Below are 19375 nucleotides of genomic sequence, written 5' to 3'. Positions count from 1 at the left end.
AAGACAATAAGCAATATGTCCTGACAGCAATTACACAATTAACTAAGGATCATATATGATAAATAATCATTCATAGATATTATGTAATTAACTACATTTTATGTCATTATCACTTCTTTGGCTTTCGTTTTAAGAAAGCTTTATTTCCATTGTATTTATCACTTAATCATTTCCACAACTTGAGTTCTTAGGGGATGGAGAAACTTAGCACTTTCCCAGGCCCTCTTAATTATGTTGGTGTAACTACGATGTTCCCTTCAGGCTCTACATAGTTATGGGAAACTTATGAAAGCAGCAGTTAAGAAATAAAAACTAATTTTCAGCCAGGAAACACACCTTTCTGCTAGATGTTCTACAGACTTAAAACTCATTTAATCAACATTTATTGAACTTCTTTTACACTTTGTATATTATATTGTAGTTACTGGCATATTCAGATTTTTACTGCTAGACCACAGGTTCCTTGAGGACCAGGGTTATGTCCTAGTGAACTTTTGGGCCTGTGAAAGAGTTGAACTCAAGAAGTATTTAGTCAGTGGAAAGCATACAAGGAAAAGCACTTTTAAAAAGAGAAATGTTAAATAGGTGATCTTTTTATTTTAGTTAAAAAAATACAAACTATTTGTACATTTTTTCATATTCCTCAATTATTTCTTTTTTTTTTCAAACTGCATACAGCTTCAAATATTTGGGATCATCATGTTAAAACTGTGATTTTACAACAAAAAAAAGAAGTGTTTTTAAATTCTATTTTGTACTAAACCTCCAAACAGCAAAATAAAATTGAATTGTGCTGTGGTAAGGATTTACTTACAGATAACATTTCTTTCATCTTGTTTGATGTTTCTTTAAACCTCTGTAAATCCATGCTATCTCTGTGTCCTTGAAAAGGAAAAAAAATACAACAAAAAATTTTTTAAATCAAAATAACTCATTGCCTATTCTATTCAAACAAGTGATTTATGTTGTTTTGTAAGTAGTTTTGATCGTTCTGAAGTTTCCTGTAGCTCTTTTGATAAATACTGAAAATACCTGTCAAAAAGCTGGAGATGAGTAGTTCAGTTTACAGTAACAGGATCCTAAAAGAATCCAACATGTGATAATAAAGTGAATTGCTTGAAATTTAAAATAAAAAAGGAAGAGCATTCATTTTTATTATCAATAAAATTATAAAAGCACTATATACATTTATTACACATGTAACATATGCATATTACATATAAATATAGATATATCATATATACACCTCTATCCCAGTGGTAATATATTAACAAACAAGCTAAAATGTGTTTTTTAAAAATAAATTGGGATAGATTTTATGTAGGGAAAGTTATCTCTGTAAATCCACAGTGAACTCTCATCGCCTAGAAGTAAAGATGAGCATGCTCAGTACCCAGATAACTTACAGCGTTGGCCCTAATGTGGAGATTTTACATGGACTTAACATATTCTCTGAATGATCTCTATACATGTTCCATAATTAGGTAAATTTCTAGGCTGGGAAGACTCAAAAAAGTGTTATGGACAAGGTTAGAAAGCCATGGGAAAATTCAAACTAGAAGAGACAGAGGACCTTCTTCATACTTTGGAATATTCTGGTTATGCCCACAAACAAACAAAATTGTTTTCTAAGAATTCTTTATTAAATACTTTAATAATCTGACAGAAAGACTGTTAGGACATTATAGTTGCCCAAATATTTGGGATTTAGCTAGCTCTATGAAGCATTCCCTCTTCACCATTTCCTTCCATGTGGCATACTGTCAGCATTGAAATATGCTTAAGTCTCTATTGTCATTAAAAACAAAACAAATTAAAAAACCTTAAACATAAGAATCACAATTATAGTTATTTCTTTCTTTTTGCCTTCATTTCCAAGCTTTTAAGAGTCACTCCCTCAGTCATAGTTATTTCTTTTTGCCTTCACTGCCAAGCTTTTGAGTTGCTCCTCAGTCACCCTCTTTACATTCCCTCCTTCCATCTGTACTTTATTTCACTATAATCTGGCTTTCCCCTCTACCACTTCCAGTTTTCACCAAGGTCATTAATATGTTATCATTGCCAAAATAAATATATTTTCAGTCCTTCTTTTACTTTAGCTGAGATGAAAGAATGAATCATTCCCTTCTGAAATGCTCTCCTCTCTGGGTATATAAATGAGTCGTCCATAAATACTCATTTTCTAAGTAGAGTCTTGGCTTTTCCTGCTATTCTAATATAAATATTAGTAGTACACTCTATCATTCTCAAAAGTTTACTGGTTTAGATGAAAAACTGTATGGGCACCCTACTTGTAAGACAATGCTTTTTCCCAGTAACTTCTAGCCTCCCTTGTACCTTTATAAATGTAACATTTATGAATCACTCAAGTTCTTTCAACAAAAGTTGATCAAATTAGAGACTATCTACAAACTCAAAAGACAAAATCCAAGTTAAGTTTTCCATAGATCTGTTACTACAGTCAACTGCAGCAGAGGTATGTGCCAATTTAATTATTACAACTCAATCCAACCTTTCCCCCCCACTTCTGATTCCTTTAAAGAAATTTAGAACTACATTCCATGAAAAAGTAGTCCACTTGTCACACAAGTACATGATTTATTAATCAGCCATTTATTTTTATTTCTAAGGTGATAATTATCATTAAAAAGTAAATAATGTTGATACACAAATATCAGTTTGCCAAACTTACCTACAAATGCTCCAAATTCTATATTATCTCCTTCTGCAGCTTTAGAACAAATAGTTTCTTGATCTTTGGTTACAGTTTCTAAGTGGCTTTTGCAACTTGGCTGGGATGGTGTACTAACAAAAAGTTTTGTTGGTGGAGTTGATAGATGTGGTATGCTATTAGATGAGTTGCCTGATTTTTGATTTTTACTAAACATTTTTAAAGTTTCGATCCCATGGAGTCTCTGTCGCAGTTCTGGAGGAGAGACAGCACTTGGGAATAAGGCACCACAAGAGGAACCAGCCTCTGGATAACTGAATTCTTTTCTCTGGGGTATAACAGGTAAATCCTGACCAAATATGTTACATTGGGAATCTTTTTCATCTTTCATAAAAATATTGCAAAGAAAAGGATTATTACTTTCAAGACCACCTTGAGGAAGAGAGGAGCTAAGCGTATTTACAACACTGTGCTTTTTCCATACAGAAGGTCTTACAGGACCATCATCAATAAGGTTTTGAGCCAAATGTTTGGAAATGCTCAATTCTCGTGTGATTTCATTGTGAACTTTGCTAGCTTCTGAAGCTTTCTGGGCAGTGAGCGTTTTCAATGTATCTACAGTCAGTGCTGAAAGATCTTGCAAATGGCCAATTTGAGAATCTAATGACTGTAATGATCTTTTGATATAGTTGACACGATCTCCAACTTCTTTAATCTGAATGCACATCTGCTCCACTCTGTAAGAGAAACACAAGCTTTTTACAAATGTTAAAAATTAATGTTTTAGTGGGGGGAGGTATAGCTCAGTGGAAGAGTGTGTGCTTAGCATGCATGAGGTCCTGATCAATTTCCAGTACCTCCATTAAAAATTTTTTTTTAAATTAATGTTTTAGAAATTCTTTTTGTAATCTCAATAAATGATAATTGTAAAAAGAATTTGACATGCACTTTTAAAAAAGGTAAGATATAAAATACGGTATGATTATTCATTTATACAAGGCACACCTTTATGTTAAAGAAGGATCCAGTGCTAACTTTATTATAACAAAAATTCAAGATTTCAAAACAGTTTTGTGCCACAAGCTATTTATTCCAATTTTCCCACATCAGACTAATACAAAAAAATGTGTGTGTATACAGCTACATACACATGGATCTACTATCACCATTACCATAACTACACAAACACCATACACTTTTAAAATGTAGCAGAGCTGATGGAAAGAAACAAATGTTTTAAAATGAAGACAGGTTTAATCTTCTCTACCTACTAGTAAAGAACATTAACTCTTTTCTGCCCTCTGTAGCAAGGGTAAAAAATAACAAGAGATTGGCTTACTGACTTACATGAAACACCTGAAGTAAACTAAACTGTCTCCCAATACATAATGCAAAACCATCACTAAGCTGACTTGCTTGACAAACATAAATGGAATAATGACCATGTATAAGGCCCATAACCAGCACAACCCATTTGGACATAAAATCAATTATAATTAAACAGCTTCCAAACCTTTCAAAAGTGACACGAATTCTCTCCTCACTCCCAGAATGGAATTTATCATCTTTTTCATTAAAATACATCTCAACACACTGTTCTTCAAAATCATGAAGTTTCTTTTGATCTTCTTCTGTTAAAAAAAGTTCTAAGGAGAAAAAAGAAAAAAAAATCAATGAAGATACTATGTACATCATCAGCACTTTTTCTCTTTTTATTGGTGTGCTTCTGAAGTCCTGCACAAGTATTTCCACTTCTTTCTTCATTCACAGTGTGATATCCACAGAATAGTTTCAGGTACTTCTTCCTTTTCTAATTTCCGTCTCCTATGAAACACCCTCCCCCATCTATCCCTCACATACCCAGGTAGAGGAATTTAAGAACTGATTTGGTAGAATAGAAAGCCACTGTAAGCCACTGTAAAATTTTCAGAGCAGTCTGATTAGTCTCATGTGGTGTGTAGAATGTACTAGAAGTGTTATTGTTTACAGAGCAGCCAAAATGGTTTGTAGACTAGCAAGAGTTACGATTTATATTAGCATTTTCTACAAAAAAAAAATTGAGATGCCATACCCAAACAGTTTAATACTAAATTCACTTTTATAGATGCTATATTATACTTAAAATTCTTTTATGTTTCAGCAAATTCAACTAAAGTCTTCACAATAACATTAACAAATTAACAAACAATAACAAATCTGAATAAAGCTAATACTTAGCCTTCAGTGTAATACCAGAAAGTGATAAAAACACTGGCCTTCATCTGTTTTACTTACTTGGTCCATCTGAAGTCTTATCTTTTTTTCTTCTTTTACATATGCAGCAAAACAGAGAAACTATATGGCTGAAAACGATAAGCGGTGGAGGCAGAACTGGTTTCTCATGATAAGCCATAATAAAATGATAACGTTGGTACTTCCATACAATATTGGAAATTGCCTTCACTTGTAAATACACATTGCTTAAATAACAATAAAAATAAAACAAACTTAGCTAATCACATCTTGAATTTTTTTCAAGTTTTAAATACTAAAGATTTTACTGTAATTCTGTTCTGAACAAGGGTTCAAAGGAGTACCCCACTATAAACAAGACAAAAACAAAACAAAACAAAACATGCAACAAGTGTAAGGAAAAGTTTGACACTATTGAGAGTCTTAATTACAAACTCCCAGAAAAATAAGCAGAAAATTTTAAGATTTTAAAATTATATATAAATGACAAAAACATAAGAAAATATTCAATCTAAGTAACAAAATAAGTACAAATAAAAACAAGATCCTTTTACATACTATCAAATTAGCAACCATTAAAAGATAATAATATCTACTGTTAGCAGAGATTTGGGGACATGGGCTTATTTTGACTTAAATGCAAAAAATCCTGAAAATACATATATTGAATAGGTCTACTTTTAGGAAAACACACTAAGGAAATGTGTAAGGATTGATTAAAAAAATTTAACCACAATGTGGTTTTTGGGAACAAAAAATCATAAGCAATCTAACTGAGCAATATGAAATACTGACTTAAGAATACTACTCAGTCATAAAAAAAGAATGAAATAACGTCATCTGCAGCAATATAGATGGTCCTAGAGATTATTATACTAAGTGAAGTAAGTCAGACAGAGAAAGACAAATAAATAATATCATTTATACATAGAATCTAAAAAAAAGATACAAATGAACTTACTTACAAAAGAGAAAGAGACTGATAGTCATAGAAAACAAACTTATGGTTACCAAAAGGGAAAGAGGTGGTGGGGGGTAGGGATAATTTGGGAGTTTGGGATAAGCAGATACAACTACTATGTACAGAATAGATAAAACAACAAGATCCTACTGTACAGCACAGGGAACTAATTCAATAACTTGTAATAACCTATAATAAAAAAGAATATATATGTAAAACTGAATCACTGTGCTATACACCAGAAACTAATATAACATTGTAAATCAACTACACCTCAATAATAATAAATACATAAGTAAATAAGTAAGTAAGTAAATAAATTAAAAAAATACTGGCTTAAAAATTATGGTCTATATCATGTAATATCAGGCAACTATTAAAAATTAACTAGAGAGGGACATTTATTAATGTGGGGTAATATTCATGTTTTGCTTAGTTAAAAACAGTATACAAAATATACAAAGATTATTTTTAAAAGAAAAAATGGTTAATATATATTCATAAAAAAGAAAAGATGTACACCAAAATATTAAGAATGGGATTATTGAAGAATTTTCTATTTGCCTTTCTGTTTTGTATACTGAGTATGTATTCCCTGACCACCTGTTAGGAAATCCCAAACAAAGATTAAATTTATAAAAGAACTGCATGTCGAAACATAAAGCCTCAAATTCAGAACTAATGTGATTTTGAAAAGCATGCCTTATTTGTAATTTAAAAAAAAAATTTTTAGTAGTTTGAGCCTCAATAAATTCTTCATATTTTTAACTTTGTATAGTTCCTTCAAAATGAGAACCATACAGTAAATGATCTCATTACAATAAGCAACTGAATAAAATTCTTACTTGAAAAATGCGATAAGAAGATTGACCATAATGATATACTGTACAAAGAGGTAGACTGCTTGAAGAAATGGCGTCAACCATGTCCCAGGACCACAGATACCATGAATAGCTGAATCATTTGCACAAACTTTAGGAAGAAAAAAAAAATTAAAATACAGTCATTTACCAGTTACTACTTCTAGTCAATATTTATGTAAGTTTGCTTACATAATGAAGTTCTGATTATGCACAAATCTGTTTCACAGATACTAGCAAAAGTTTCTGGGCATGCAGCCATACAAACACCAACTTAAAAGTATTCCAACCCAGAAGAATTTTGTGAGGGCCGTGGGTACTATTCTACCATTCTATTCCAGATAAGAAAGTATACTTCTGTATTATGTCCACCCTTCAAGGTACGGTTTAGCCAGAAGAACATTAAGGAGAATAAAATTCCCAGATTCAGTCACATATTGTTGTTAAGAAAAATAACTGAACCATAAAAGACTATGGTAAATTCATAGTAAATTTACAAACATAAAGATTACTGAGTTGAGATTATGCCACAAAAGTGTTGAAGGAATAGTTAAAATGCCTCTCAAATGAATTCCTTGTTTTTCATTACCCTCAACTGGAATGTTGCCGAAGACAGAACATAGCTGAATCAAGAAAGGGAAGAGCTTTAATACCTACCACAGAGTTATTAGGAATAAAGTAAAATCAATTCAAGTAGGGCAAGGATTAGAATTAAATAATCATGAATTAGTGATAGGCTTTATACAGATACTTATAATACACTTATTAGCACCTGGTGTTTTGTAAGTATATATACATATATACACACATATGTATATATACACACACCATTGAAAGTATCATGGCTGTATCATTCCTTTCAAAAAAATGGTTTTCTGGGCAAACTGACGCATAAGGTTCTTTCACTCTTAAAAATTTTTATGAATATTTCCATTCTATTCAGATTAATCTGATGAAGCAAATATCTGAGAAACTGAATGCAGAAGACTACAAAACTATATCCAATGCTTTATAACTAGCGCCACATCAGAAAAAGAGCAGACAATAAAAACTTGGAAATGATAACCAAACAGGAAGCTATTAAACACAAATTTTTACCAGGCTGGTAAAACCTCACTGTTTTAACCAACATCTGATAACAACTGATAACCACTATTTAACCATCCCCTGACCTAATCACCTATAAACAGGTGGGTAAGGAGTAACACAGGAATGGGGTAAAGAATGATGAGAGAGAAAAAGCAGGAGAGAACATGAGTGAACTAACAAAATAAAGATTCTGTAACTCATATGTGGAGGTCAGCAGAAGAACATCCCTGAAAGCTGGCAGCATCACCTATGTCAAGTTATCTAGTCTCTTTAAAACCATAGAGAAACATTTATTACTTCACGCAGAGAATGTATTCACAGTTGAATTTTACAATTCAAGAGTTTATACAATCCAACGTGACTGGCCCAAACTAATCAGTGTAATTCCATTACCCTTACCCTGTTTCAGAAATGGGAAGGGTCAAGCTAATGTGAGCTAACAAGAGGAAAAAATAGGTCAATACAGCACGTCTGGAAAAGGGGCTTTTCTCCCTGAAGAGAACCATGGAAAACAGTTCTCTTTCCTCCAGTTGCTAGTGGCAGAGTCTGATAACTGTTAAGGGAAAACCAGAAAGCATGTATGAATCAGACACCGTGATTACAGAGCAGTTTAAAAAAAAGAATAGGTGTCCTTAGCTATGAATTAACCAATCCTAAAGACCACTCTACCTCTGCCCTTTCTGTTATATGAGCTAATATATGCCCTTATTGTGTAAGCCAGTTTAAGCCAGATTCCATTATTTAGAGCTAAAAATATTCTAAAATACTTTTTTTTCAATTAATTTTTATGTTTCTTTTGGGATCAACTAAAGCATTGCTGGAGGGCTTAGGTCAGTAACAGCTTGACTTGTGAAAATATGTGATATTACTATAAAGTAATTATGACTTTAAAACAAAATAGTTAAAAGATAAATCTGTACACTTAAATCCTTACCATCAATTTCATATGCGTAAACTTCACCAAAAATCATCCAGTATGGATGAAAAACTATATCTTTAGCAAGAGTCCACGATGGGGCTTCGTGAGGATAAAGTATTGCCTTTCTGGGAACACCAAAACTAAGTAATACAAGAGCCATAATCACTACAATGTAGAACATATTGGCCACCTGTTAAAAAATGAACACTGTTAAAATACATGGGAATTTAAACACAAAGACAAGTTTTCATCTTAAAAAACAGTTTCTAATGTTCTAATAGATAATTTGAAATGTTTGAGTTTCTTTTTATTCCTAGTATTAGCATTCAGGGAATCTCATCACTATGTAAACCTTAACATCAAGGAGGCTATGTAAAAATTGATCTGTGCCATCAGGCAAGTCATAGGCATCTTCTATATAATTAACCATATCACAGGTTCAAACTAGAGTCTGCCTATCCATGAAGATTTTAAAGAGGTATAGACACAATGGAGAGATTCAAGGAATAAATTTCCATCAGTGTTCTTTCCTAAAACTTCTCTGTTCTTATACTGGAGGTGCAGACTCTCTTTTCTACCTCTCTTTGATATGGTCCTCTGCCCACCTCACATAAGACATTCTTCTCATTCATCCTTAACCCTATCACAGTGCCTCGTCTCCTGAGCTGTGAAAACCTCCCAGGATGTAAATAAAACAACAAACTGAATTTCTCAATATAGGCGTTGAGAAAATAAGTGATACCCATATCTCGTTAACAAATACTTTTTTAAGTCAGGTAGTTTGCAATTCTTTAGTTTCAACAAAATTGAAAAACAGCCTGAGTTCTCACTTAATAAATCAGTTAAAAAACCAATTTTTATTGCTAAATCAAATGTGACTTTTGACACCACTACACAGGAATTCAGAGAATTAAGTGAAATGCTATAATAAAACTTTAAATTTCTATCCACTTATTTATGTATACAAGTGTTCAGCATTTTCATCTAAAAAAGTAAATGCAGTCTTACTCTAGTAACATATAATAACATTCATCCACAAATAATAATCTTTAGGGGAAATCCCATGCAGATCAAGAGACTACATTTAATCTACAGTGAACCAACAATAATTGCAATAATAAATCACCCTAAAAGAAATTACTATGACATTTTCATATACGTTTTGAACAAATATACAGTGAGAGTAGAAATGGAAGGTAGGAATGTGGAAAGTAAGAACAGTAAGTCTAGACTGGGATGGAGAAAGTATAAAATACGTATTTATATATAATCATTTAGTCTTGATCCTTTATCTTTAAAATTGTTAAATCTGCCAATAAGTTTCCATTTTAAATTAAGTAGGAGTTGAGTCCCTGTGACTTGCAATCAAAGTATCCTAATACCTCCCACCAAGATTCATTTTTTTTTTAATAGTCAAGTAATGCCTTATTTGACCACTTAAGAGAATTACTACTAAGAGAATGCATGTTCTTCAATAAACAAAATTTGGGGATTAAAAGATTTTAAAAGGCAAATAATTATCAAAACATTATTCATACCATTTGCTATAATTTGAAATCCAAATATTTATTTGTAATTAAAGAAAAAGCCCAAGTCAAAAATTCAAATCCAAACCCATAACAGAAGTATCCTAAAATTATTCAAGATCTATGGCTAATGATTCATAGAGATCTTTGGATTTCATACCTTTTCATATAAAGCTTATTTGACAACCTCCTTTATATATGATCTAAACTTAATTAATTAAAATACATGAATATTCTATTTCCTTATAGCTAAAATGAGGGTTCCTTGCTTGAATGTATTCATATACGGAGTGAGTGACAAAAGTTCAGCATTTACCATATAATTTTCATTAGTCTCTATTAAAGATGTCAAATGTGAAGATTTCTTCTATTTTAATCTTTTATATCTTCAAGCTTTTCAAAGCTGTTTTCTCTAATTAGCAATTCCCTGATCAGAAGAAATTCCTACTTTCTAAACTCTTTTCAAATACCATATTCTTTGTATTTAAGAATTTAATACAATTAAGTTCCCTATTACCAGGATGGGAGAACTGGCAGGAGTGTTAGGAGTAAATTAGAGATTCAGATGGAAATTCAGACAGCTCCACTTTCTCTTGGCTTCCTTACTTTTTCTATCTCCATCTTTTATTACAGCTGTTCACTTCCATACTTCCTGCACCTCCCATTTACATCACCATTAAATTAGCCCAACAACACTAAGTCATTAAATAATATGGTAGGCAATGAGAGATGGAGCGGTTTTTTGCACACTTAAAAGTTAGGCTAAAACCTGTTCTTCCCCCAAAGGCTTAAGTCCCCTACTTTTCCTAGAAATACCACTACTTCATGAAAGAATGCAAAATGGGATGAATAATGAGAACTTCTTTGATGTGACAAATAATAAACCAGTAATTCTTAACTGGTGGTGCGCAGAGTAGGATACACATTCCTAGAAGGGAAATGTGTAGTGTGAAAAAGCAAATATAACTATAAAACTGTATTTTAAAATGTAAAAATTTTGTTTTCATGATGTAAAGCAATGCTGATAATCTTGTGAGCTCATGGGGTTGTCATAAGATAAATTTAATCTAGAAGACCAATTTTCCAAGCTCAAGAAAAAGGGTTTCAGAAACTCAAGGAATGAATTTTTGTATTTATTAAAAAGGGGTAGGTATTTTAAAAGAATTGAGAAATAGCACATTATAATAAGCTCATGTTAATAAAACTATTACATACATTTATTTGTGTAAAGTTTGACATAAATAAACACTTGTATTCATATATGTCTTGAAGGATGGAAAGGTATACATCATACTATTAACACTGGATATCTAGAGGGTAGTTTGTATTTGCTAAAATTTTCTACAATGAATAATTTTAGAAAAAAAAGTTACTTTCACAAACGCAATACAAGCATATTAGTTTGCCGTTTCCATCAATGAAAACTGAAAGCAATTTATGGCAGCAGTAGGTCCAGTACATTTTAGATTTTTCAGGTTAATGCACATTAAACCTGGTATCTGTATTAAAAAAAAAAACTGCCAGTTGATTAAGCTTATGAGAAAGAGCAAAATATTGGACATTGTATGTGGAAAAGATTAGATGTTCTGGATATAACTTTTAAAAATAGCCTGGATCAGTAAAGATAAGAGGAAAGAGGTACCTAAACACATAAGCCATTGACACTATTTGTTTTGTTAGCATTATCTTGCAAAGAACATTAAAAAGGGGCAATATTAGTGTGGTAGGTTGGATGTGAGCATTAGAAACCCTTGTGAGACTTTTTCAGACTGCCCCACTGGTCAAAAATCATCATAACGAATAATCTGACTAGCTGCTTTCAAAATCTATACACTGAAAAGTCACATCAAAATAAGGAAAGACTGAGAAATGTCAACTTACTCCTTTCATGGTAATGAAAAATCAAAATAAGGGGGGAAAACTCTTCAACGGTTTCCCCTATATTCTTCTTCTCTCAAGTCCCAGTTTTCAATGTTCTATATACTCCAAGCTACACCCTGCCTATCCAATTTGCTAACCAACTGTACCTTATCACAAAAGAAGCTCCAGTCAGGCTGTGCCTTTGTACTCCTATCCATCTCAAGTTTTCAAAGAACAGCTCACATCCTATAGCTTAAAAAAAAAAAAAACCTCCAGACTTCTGTCTTTCCATGAATCCCTATATTCCATAGTCATTAATCAACAAACCACACTGACAGTTTACTAATATCTCTTATAATTTCCTAAAATAATTTATGTAGGATAGGCTCCTCAAGCTAGATTATGCAACTATTAAAAATAACTACAGGACTGAAGAAGTCAAAAAAAGAAATGCAGTTTCACAAAGTTCAGGGGCAATATCCTAACACCTGTTGCACTGTCTTGCACAGTAGTGAGACTATAATAAACATTAAAAACTACTTGGTAAATGATTACAGTTTTTTAAATTTATAATCTGCTGCTAAGGATATAAAAAGAAGAGGAAAAAATCTTAAGAACCAACCTATTAAAATACAATTAACGTTCAGTATGTTTATGCTGTCTTTTTCCTACTTGAAATGGCTTTATCCATCCAACCAACAAATATTTACTAAGGAGAATCTACTATACGACAGGCACTGTGGTAACTACTGGAGATACAAAGGTGACCAAAACCAGAAGATCTTCCTACTCCAAGGATTGTAGTCTAGAGGAGAATATAATTCAATAAGAATGTAGTTTAAAATACAGCTAGACACAGAGATAAACATTCTGAAGGGAAGAACATGGGCCTCACTAAATTACATAGTAAATAACTTGATCTAGTTGGAAAAGATCAAAAAAGCTTCCTTGAAAAAAAAAATCCTGCTGAAGGCAAGATCTGAAGCATAAAATTAAGTTAATTATTCTAGAAAGCTAAGGATATGAGTGTAGATGAAGGTGACCCTTTTAAGGCAGAAAGAAGAACATGAACTATGGGTCTCTGTTAGGGGCTGTGTTAAAAACAAAGGCCTGTGTGACTAGCATACAGATAAGAGATCAAAAATGCTAAGAGATGAGACTTAAAAGAAAGCAAGGAAGATGTTACTACTGGTAAAGAGTACACAAGATCTCTCTGTATTCTTACAACTGCACGTGAATCTAATTATCTCAAAATTTAAAGGTGGAAGGAAGGCAGGCAGAGAGAGGGAGGAAGAAAGGAAAACAACAGCCAAAGTGAGCAGGGCTTGTGGGTTATTAGGACACTGATCTCTGGGAGTAATGCAAAACCACTGAAAGATTCTTTTGGAAAGAGAAATAAAATATTCAAATTTGCATTTTGAAATATTACTCTAGTTACAGTAAAGACTGAAGATAGGCCAGAGTGGCTGAGTAAACAGTTTACTAGACTACTGCAGGTGCCAGATGATGATAGATTGTTTTTGGGTAGCAGCAGTAAAGATGAAAAGAAATTCAGACTGAGCTGACAAGTTCATATTTTTCACTCTGATCTCAAATAGTCCTGGCAAGCAGCATTTAAAAATTAAAGTATTTCAAGATAAAACAAAGTATGGTTTCCTAACCTTATCCCATCAAATATTTTCTTCAAAAGTTAATATCCTTAGGAATAGTCTATTTGGAGTATGAGGCAAATAAACAAGAAATATCATTTCTGGTTCAAGTAAAACTATATGAACATATTTTTATGGTTGTAAGAAAAAATATCAGTAAACCCGAAAGTATTATCAGAAGCCTCTCAACTTACCATTTTTCCAATCATCATTACATAAGGTCCTGCCTGTTGATTTACAGCTAGAAAATCTAGCAAACGCACATACCAAAATATTATGTTAAGACAGTAAATTAATCTTCCAGCCACAAAAACATGATTATCGTATGCATTCTCAAAGTTCCATTTTGCTCCAAATCTTAGTCCAAATCCAATGAAGAAAGAAATTATGGCAATTGTATCACTGATATTGAAGTAATCACTAAACCACACTTTAATCTTCTGGCTTATTTTTCCAGCTTCAGACATAAAGATCTAAAGGTTAAAAGAAGAAAAGGTTTAATCAATTTCTTCCTGTTAAAACACAGGCAAGAATTCAACTGTAATATCACAGTAGTTTTATATATCTTTTAATATTTCAAAGTATTTTTGATTATCTTGGCATTTAATCACCAAAACAATTCAATACGATATCAGACAAATACTTCTTATCCTCATTCCCTGTATATATAGGGGAAAAAATCCACAAATAAATGACATGCTTAACCAAGGTCATCCAACTAAGAAGATGAAAATCTTAGATTATAATAAAGTTCTCTAGACTTGGAACTTGAGATACTTTGGAAAAGTTGCTTTATTTTGCATTGAAACAACATTAGGATATCCAGTTAGGATCTTCTAAAGATGCCTTATTTGCAGAAAGTAAACAACTCAATGGTTTAAGTAGCTACACTTTAGCTCTTCTGCTTAATATAAAAATTTTAACGAATTTTTTTTGTGTGGGGCATGGTAATACATTCCCACTAAAGTAAATATTGAAGAGTCTCCCTTCCACTCTTTTTCCCTACCCAATTAATTCCCCTTCCCATTAGAGGCAACCACTTTTATTACTATCTAAAGAATCCTTGCAGAACTGTTTTATCAATATGTATTTTACAATATTCTTTACAACCTGCTTTTATCATTTAACAACTTAATTTCTTCAAACATGTTAGTAAAACAACAGATTTAACAGGCCATGGCACTCAATGGAATTTAAAATGCATAATAAGCTGTTTAATAAGATAAATTCCTATATCTAAGTGGGAAGGGAATTCAATGCCTTCTATCTATTTTTGCGATTTCATGTATTCTCTAAATGTAAAGCAGAGGTATGGAATAATTTAGACATATTTACATAAGTGTGTAATAAAACAACATTTATGTAACTGTTAGTTTAAACAGAAAGTATAAAAATTAAAGAAAAAAAGTTTTTTTCCACAAAATCAGGGTATCAGAAAATTTACAATCTAAGTTGAAAACTCTTGATAGACACAGGCATCTAAATCTAAATGACAATTCAATGGACAATACAGTACACTTCAGAGGAAGTACAACACAAGAGCAAAATAAGAACCTACTTATAATTTACCTACCCAATTGGCTATATGTATATTTAATACTTTTTAAGAGTGGCAAAGAACATAAATATGAATGTTGAGGAACTAAAACAAAAACAGATCTAGTTTTTGAGACAAATCATTATCTCTGTAATTGTGACAAAGTTAACCCACTAAACTCAGTTCTTTGATTATCATTTTTGGACAGCAAAAACAAACATGTTCTACACTTCAATAGGATCACCTACTGAAATTCTAACACATACACATACCCACACACATAACCAAAACAACACAAAACCCTCCATATATACACTGAGTTACTAGTAGGAAAAACTAAAGACTTACCTCACGGACTTTCTCAATAGCATATGTAAAAATATAAGCGATAACAATCCATTCTTGAACTGAAGGCAATCGTTCCATTTGTACAAGAACCACAAATGTATAAAGCATCAGAAATCCTAAGTATGCCAACTAATAAAGAAAGAAAATATAAGATAAGAATAAAATTGATTATAAAATACAATTTTTCTACTATGAAAATTTCCAAGCACACACACACAAGAGACTAAATGAGCCCCTGTGAAGTGTCTCCCAGATTCAATCATTAGAACCAGTTTGAGAAATAACTCTTCTTCCATGCAGACACTGCATTTACCAATTAAAATATAAATGGTTCCCAAGGTATAAATGTGTTGTTCTAAATTTGTTGATTTTTTAGTACTTTCCATGGGAAGAATTTAATAATACCAGATTTATGTACTTAGTATAGTCCACATAATTCTACTTAACTTATATGATACCTAAAATACCATAATATTTTAAATTTACTAGAGATCTTCACCACCATCATCAAGAAACACATACTACCTGGCTCTTTCTTCCCCCAACCGACTAGTATTCCTAAGTAGCACTTCCTAAGAAAGACAACAGGTATTTTCCCAGCTCTAGTCACTGAGGTTGGATCCCAAGAAATGGAAACAAATATGAAAGCATTCTCCCTAGGTAAGAGAACATCCCACCCCTTGAGACTCTTAACAAGAAAGATTATAAGGAGATGATAAGGTACTATGTACAGCAACATCTGAAGAGTCATTTCATTTCAGAGGAAAACCAAGGCTCTTTGACCCTTGAACAACTGTGGCTAACAGTTCTCTCATTGTTTCCTTGCCTCTACCAGTCTTAAAATTAGCCACATCCTTGATTTAAGCTATCACAAGGTAGGGAAGTAAACTGCAATTAGTAAAGAAAGAGAAATAGAAATTTGTATAGCCACCTCAATTGTCCTTATTTATTTTTATTTTTAATGGAGGTACTGGGGATTGAAAGCATGCACTCTACTAATAAGCTATACACCCACCCCACCAATCGTCCATTTTTAAATAGTCATTCACATGAAAGCAACCATATGAAGCCAAGTTATTCCTATTAGTGAAGACAGAATTTGGGGATTATATTAGGTATTCAAATTTGCAATTTCAACATTTGAACAAGAAAGAACAAGAAAATTTTCATATTGAGAAGGAAGCATAATGAATTAGCCTCAGGTTAAGGGGCATGTGTGTGGGTAAGAAAGCAACAGTTGAAAGAACAAATTCTAAAATGTTCATCTTAGCACAAAGCCACTTGTATATTTTAGCAATTCAAAAAAAACTTGATAACGATGAAAGTGGAAAATGACAAACATGACAACAAAGTCAAAAACAACTTAAAAGTTTTCCTGGGAAGAGGAGTAAAACTCGTTCATTCAGTCCCTGGTTAACAGTAGGCACTACTCTCATGTGTTTCTTAGATGAGTCCATCCCTCTATGGACATGTATGCTCTTTAATCTGATACTAACATCTGTTCTTCCATAAAGCAAGGGAACCACCAATTATGTGACAGACAAACCAAACATGTACTATGGTTGAAGAAATAAACTATTATACCACTGAAAAATAAAACTATATAAATGATCTAGATTACTTTTCAACATCAATTAACACTGTAAAATGGTTTATTTCCAAAACTTTAAATATTGTCTGCAAAATCCAAAAGCATGAAGAAATTATACTTGGGTATCAGAGTTTCTTTTGGTTAATCTTTACCAATATTTTTAGTAGATGACTAGTATTTGTTACTCACTTACAAAGGCATATGAATACCACATATTTGTTTAGTAAATTTCTAGTTCCAATTAGAACTAAGATTTGTTAGTATTTATTACTGTCTATGATGACAATCTTAATGAAACTAAGCCAAGTGTATTACTCTTTTAAACAAAAAAAAGGCTTTTCAGTGATCTAAGTTATATCAAGATTAGTATGGCCTCTAGGCCAAAGGCATCCTAAAGCCTATCTTTTAAAAACATTGTGCTTATACAATTTTAAAACATACTGTGTTACTAACTTGAAAAGATACATGCACCCCAATGTTCACAGCAGGATTATTTACAATTGCCAAGATATGGAAGCACCTTAAGTGTCCATAAACAGATGAATGGATAAAGAAGACATGGGATATACATATACAATGGGATACTACTCAGCATAAAAGAACAAAATTTTGCCATCTGCAGCAACATGGATGGACTTGGAGGCATTATGCTTAGTGAAACAGTCATACAGAGAAAGATAAATACTGTTACCACCTATCTGCAGAATCTAAAAAATACAACAAACTAGTAAATACAGCAAGAAAGAAGCAGATTCACAGAGAGAACAAACTAGGGGTTACCAGTGGGAAGAAGAACAGAGGGAGGGGCAATATAAAGGTAGGAGGTTAAGAGGTACAAATAAGAGGCATAAAATAAGCTATAAGGATTTATTTTATTGTACAACAGGGGAATATAGGCAATATTGTATAATAACTATAAATAGAGTATAACCTTTAAAAATTGTGAATCACTATATTGTATATCTGTAACTCATACAATATTACTGTACATCAACTATACTTCAATTAAAAAAACATACCGTGTTAAACCAGAATTTTACAATTGGTGCATGATAAAAGGCATAAAACTTTCGTGTGATTGGAAGCTTTTTTGATTTTATTTGTATATCCATTTCACTCTTTCCTTCATTACTGTCCAATATTCTTACTTCTTTAAATACTTCCTAAAATAAAAACAACACTTATTGTACATTTATTCCCCAAAAATTTGTATTTACTTTAAATTCTTTTTTCCTCCTTACCATGGGAATCTCTTCTGTTATGTTTTGGAAGTTGTTTTCACTATCTTCCATTGTCATTTGGTGGGCATCTTGAGATTGTGGAATATGAGACATTTCAGCCTTAGTTTTATACTCTAACATTAATATAGCAGGTGGAACTAAAATGCTTAGTATGACCTAAAAATTTAGAAACATGTTAAGTTTACATTTTAAAATTAATGACCTTCAAAAGACTATAATAAAAGCAATAAAAAGGTATAAAATATGACTGTTAGCCATTTCACTCCTGGTAGTATAGGGAAAAAATAAAAACTTAACTTTTTACTTGCATATTACACATAAAGAGGCCCAGGTTGAACTGTTTTAAGGAATAACAAAACATTTGAGTATTATGATATGAGGGTATAGAAAAGAGTTAATAATTATTATAGACTTAACCTTTTAAAAAATCAGATTACAATTTATTTAGAAAATACAATTTTGCTTAAACAAAATTCAAGCCTTAATGAAGTTGCTATGTGCTTAATTTTATCCTAAATCTCTCTGCAAGTGTTCCATGTCATAACATGATTACTCAGCTTGTGCCTCTATAAACAAAAAGGTTTATTTCTAAAATAGCACGTATTACCTGGAAAATCCTACAGCACAAAAATTGTAATTCTGAATCAGGGTTTCTATTGGTTAATCTTTCACCATTATTTTTAGTAGATGATTAGTATCCGTTATCCACTTAACAATGGTCAATGGTTAAACTACTTGCCTGATTTCTGCCTTCTATATTTCTGTACCTTATTCAAGACATAAGATAACAAAAAGGAAAGTTTAAAGTAAAATGTCTCACTACAATGAAACCAAAGTACCAGCCAACATTTTACCCAAATTCTGAACCATAAAAACAGAGAAGACCCAATA

General features: G+C 32.1%; 1 protein-coding gene across 2 annotated transcripts in view; it reads right to left on the bottom strand.

Annotated features, from left to right (window-relative positions):
• Positions 1-19375, bottom strand: part of TRPM7 (transient receptor potential cation channel subfamily M member 7) — a 98716-nt gene that overhangs the window by 26023 nt on the left and 53318 nt on the right. For both annotated transcript variants that reach the window (XM_015242738.3, XM_072962452.1), the window contains exons 18-27: positions 18485-18640; positions 18263-18406; positions 15653-15781; positions 13962-14240; positions 8748-8922; positions 6710-6836; positions 4946-5130; positions 4185-4317; positions 2693-3408; positions 815-882 (exon numbers count right to left, since the gene is read on the bottom strand). In XM_015242738.3, coding sequence (XP_015098224.1) covers positions 815-882; positions 2693-3408; positions 4185-4317; positions 4946-5130; positions 6710-6836; positions 8748-8922; positions 13962-14240; positions 15653-15781; positions 18263-18406; positions 18485-18640 — 2112 coding nt within the window. The remainder of the gene's footprint in view (positions 1-814; positions 883-2692; positions 3409-4184; positions 4318-4945; positions 5131-6709; positions 6837-8747; positions 8923-13961; positions 14241-15652; positions 15782-18262; positions 18407-18484; positions 18641-19375) is intronic.

The sequence above is a fragment of the Vicugna pacos genome, chromosome 6 (genome assembly GCF_048564905.1).
Source record: "Vicugna pacos chromosome 6, VicPac4, whole genome shotgun sequence".
NCBI lineage: Eukaryota > Metazoa > Chordata > Mammalia > Artiodactyla > Camelidae > Vicugna > Vicugna pacos.
The sequence above is the reverse complement of the archived record's forward strand: the minus strand, read 5'-3'. Positions and strand labels throughout refer to the sequence as shown.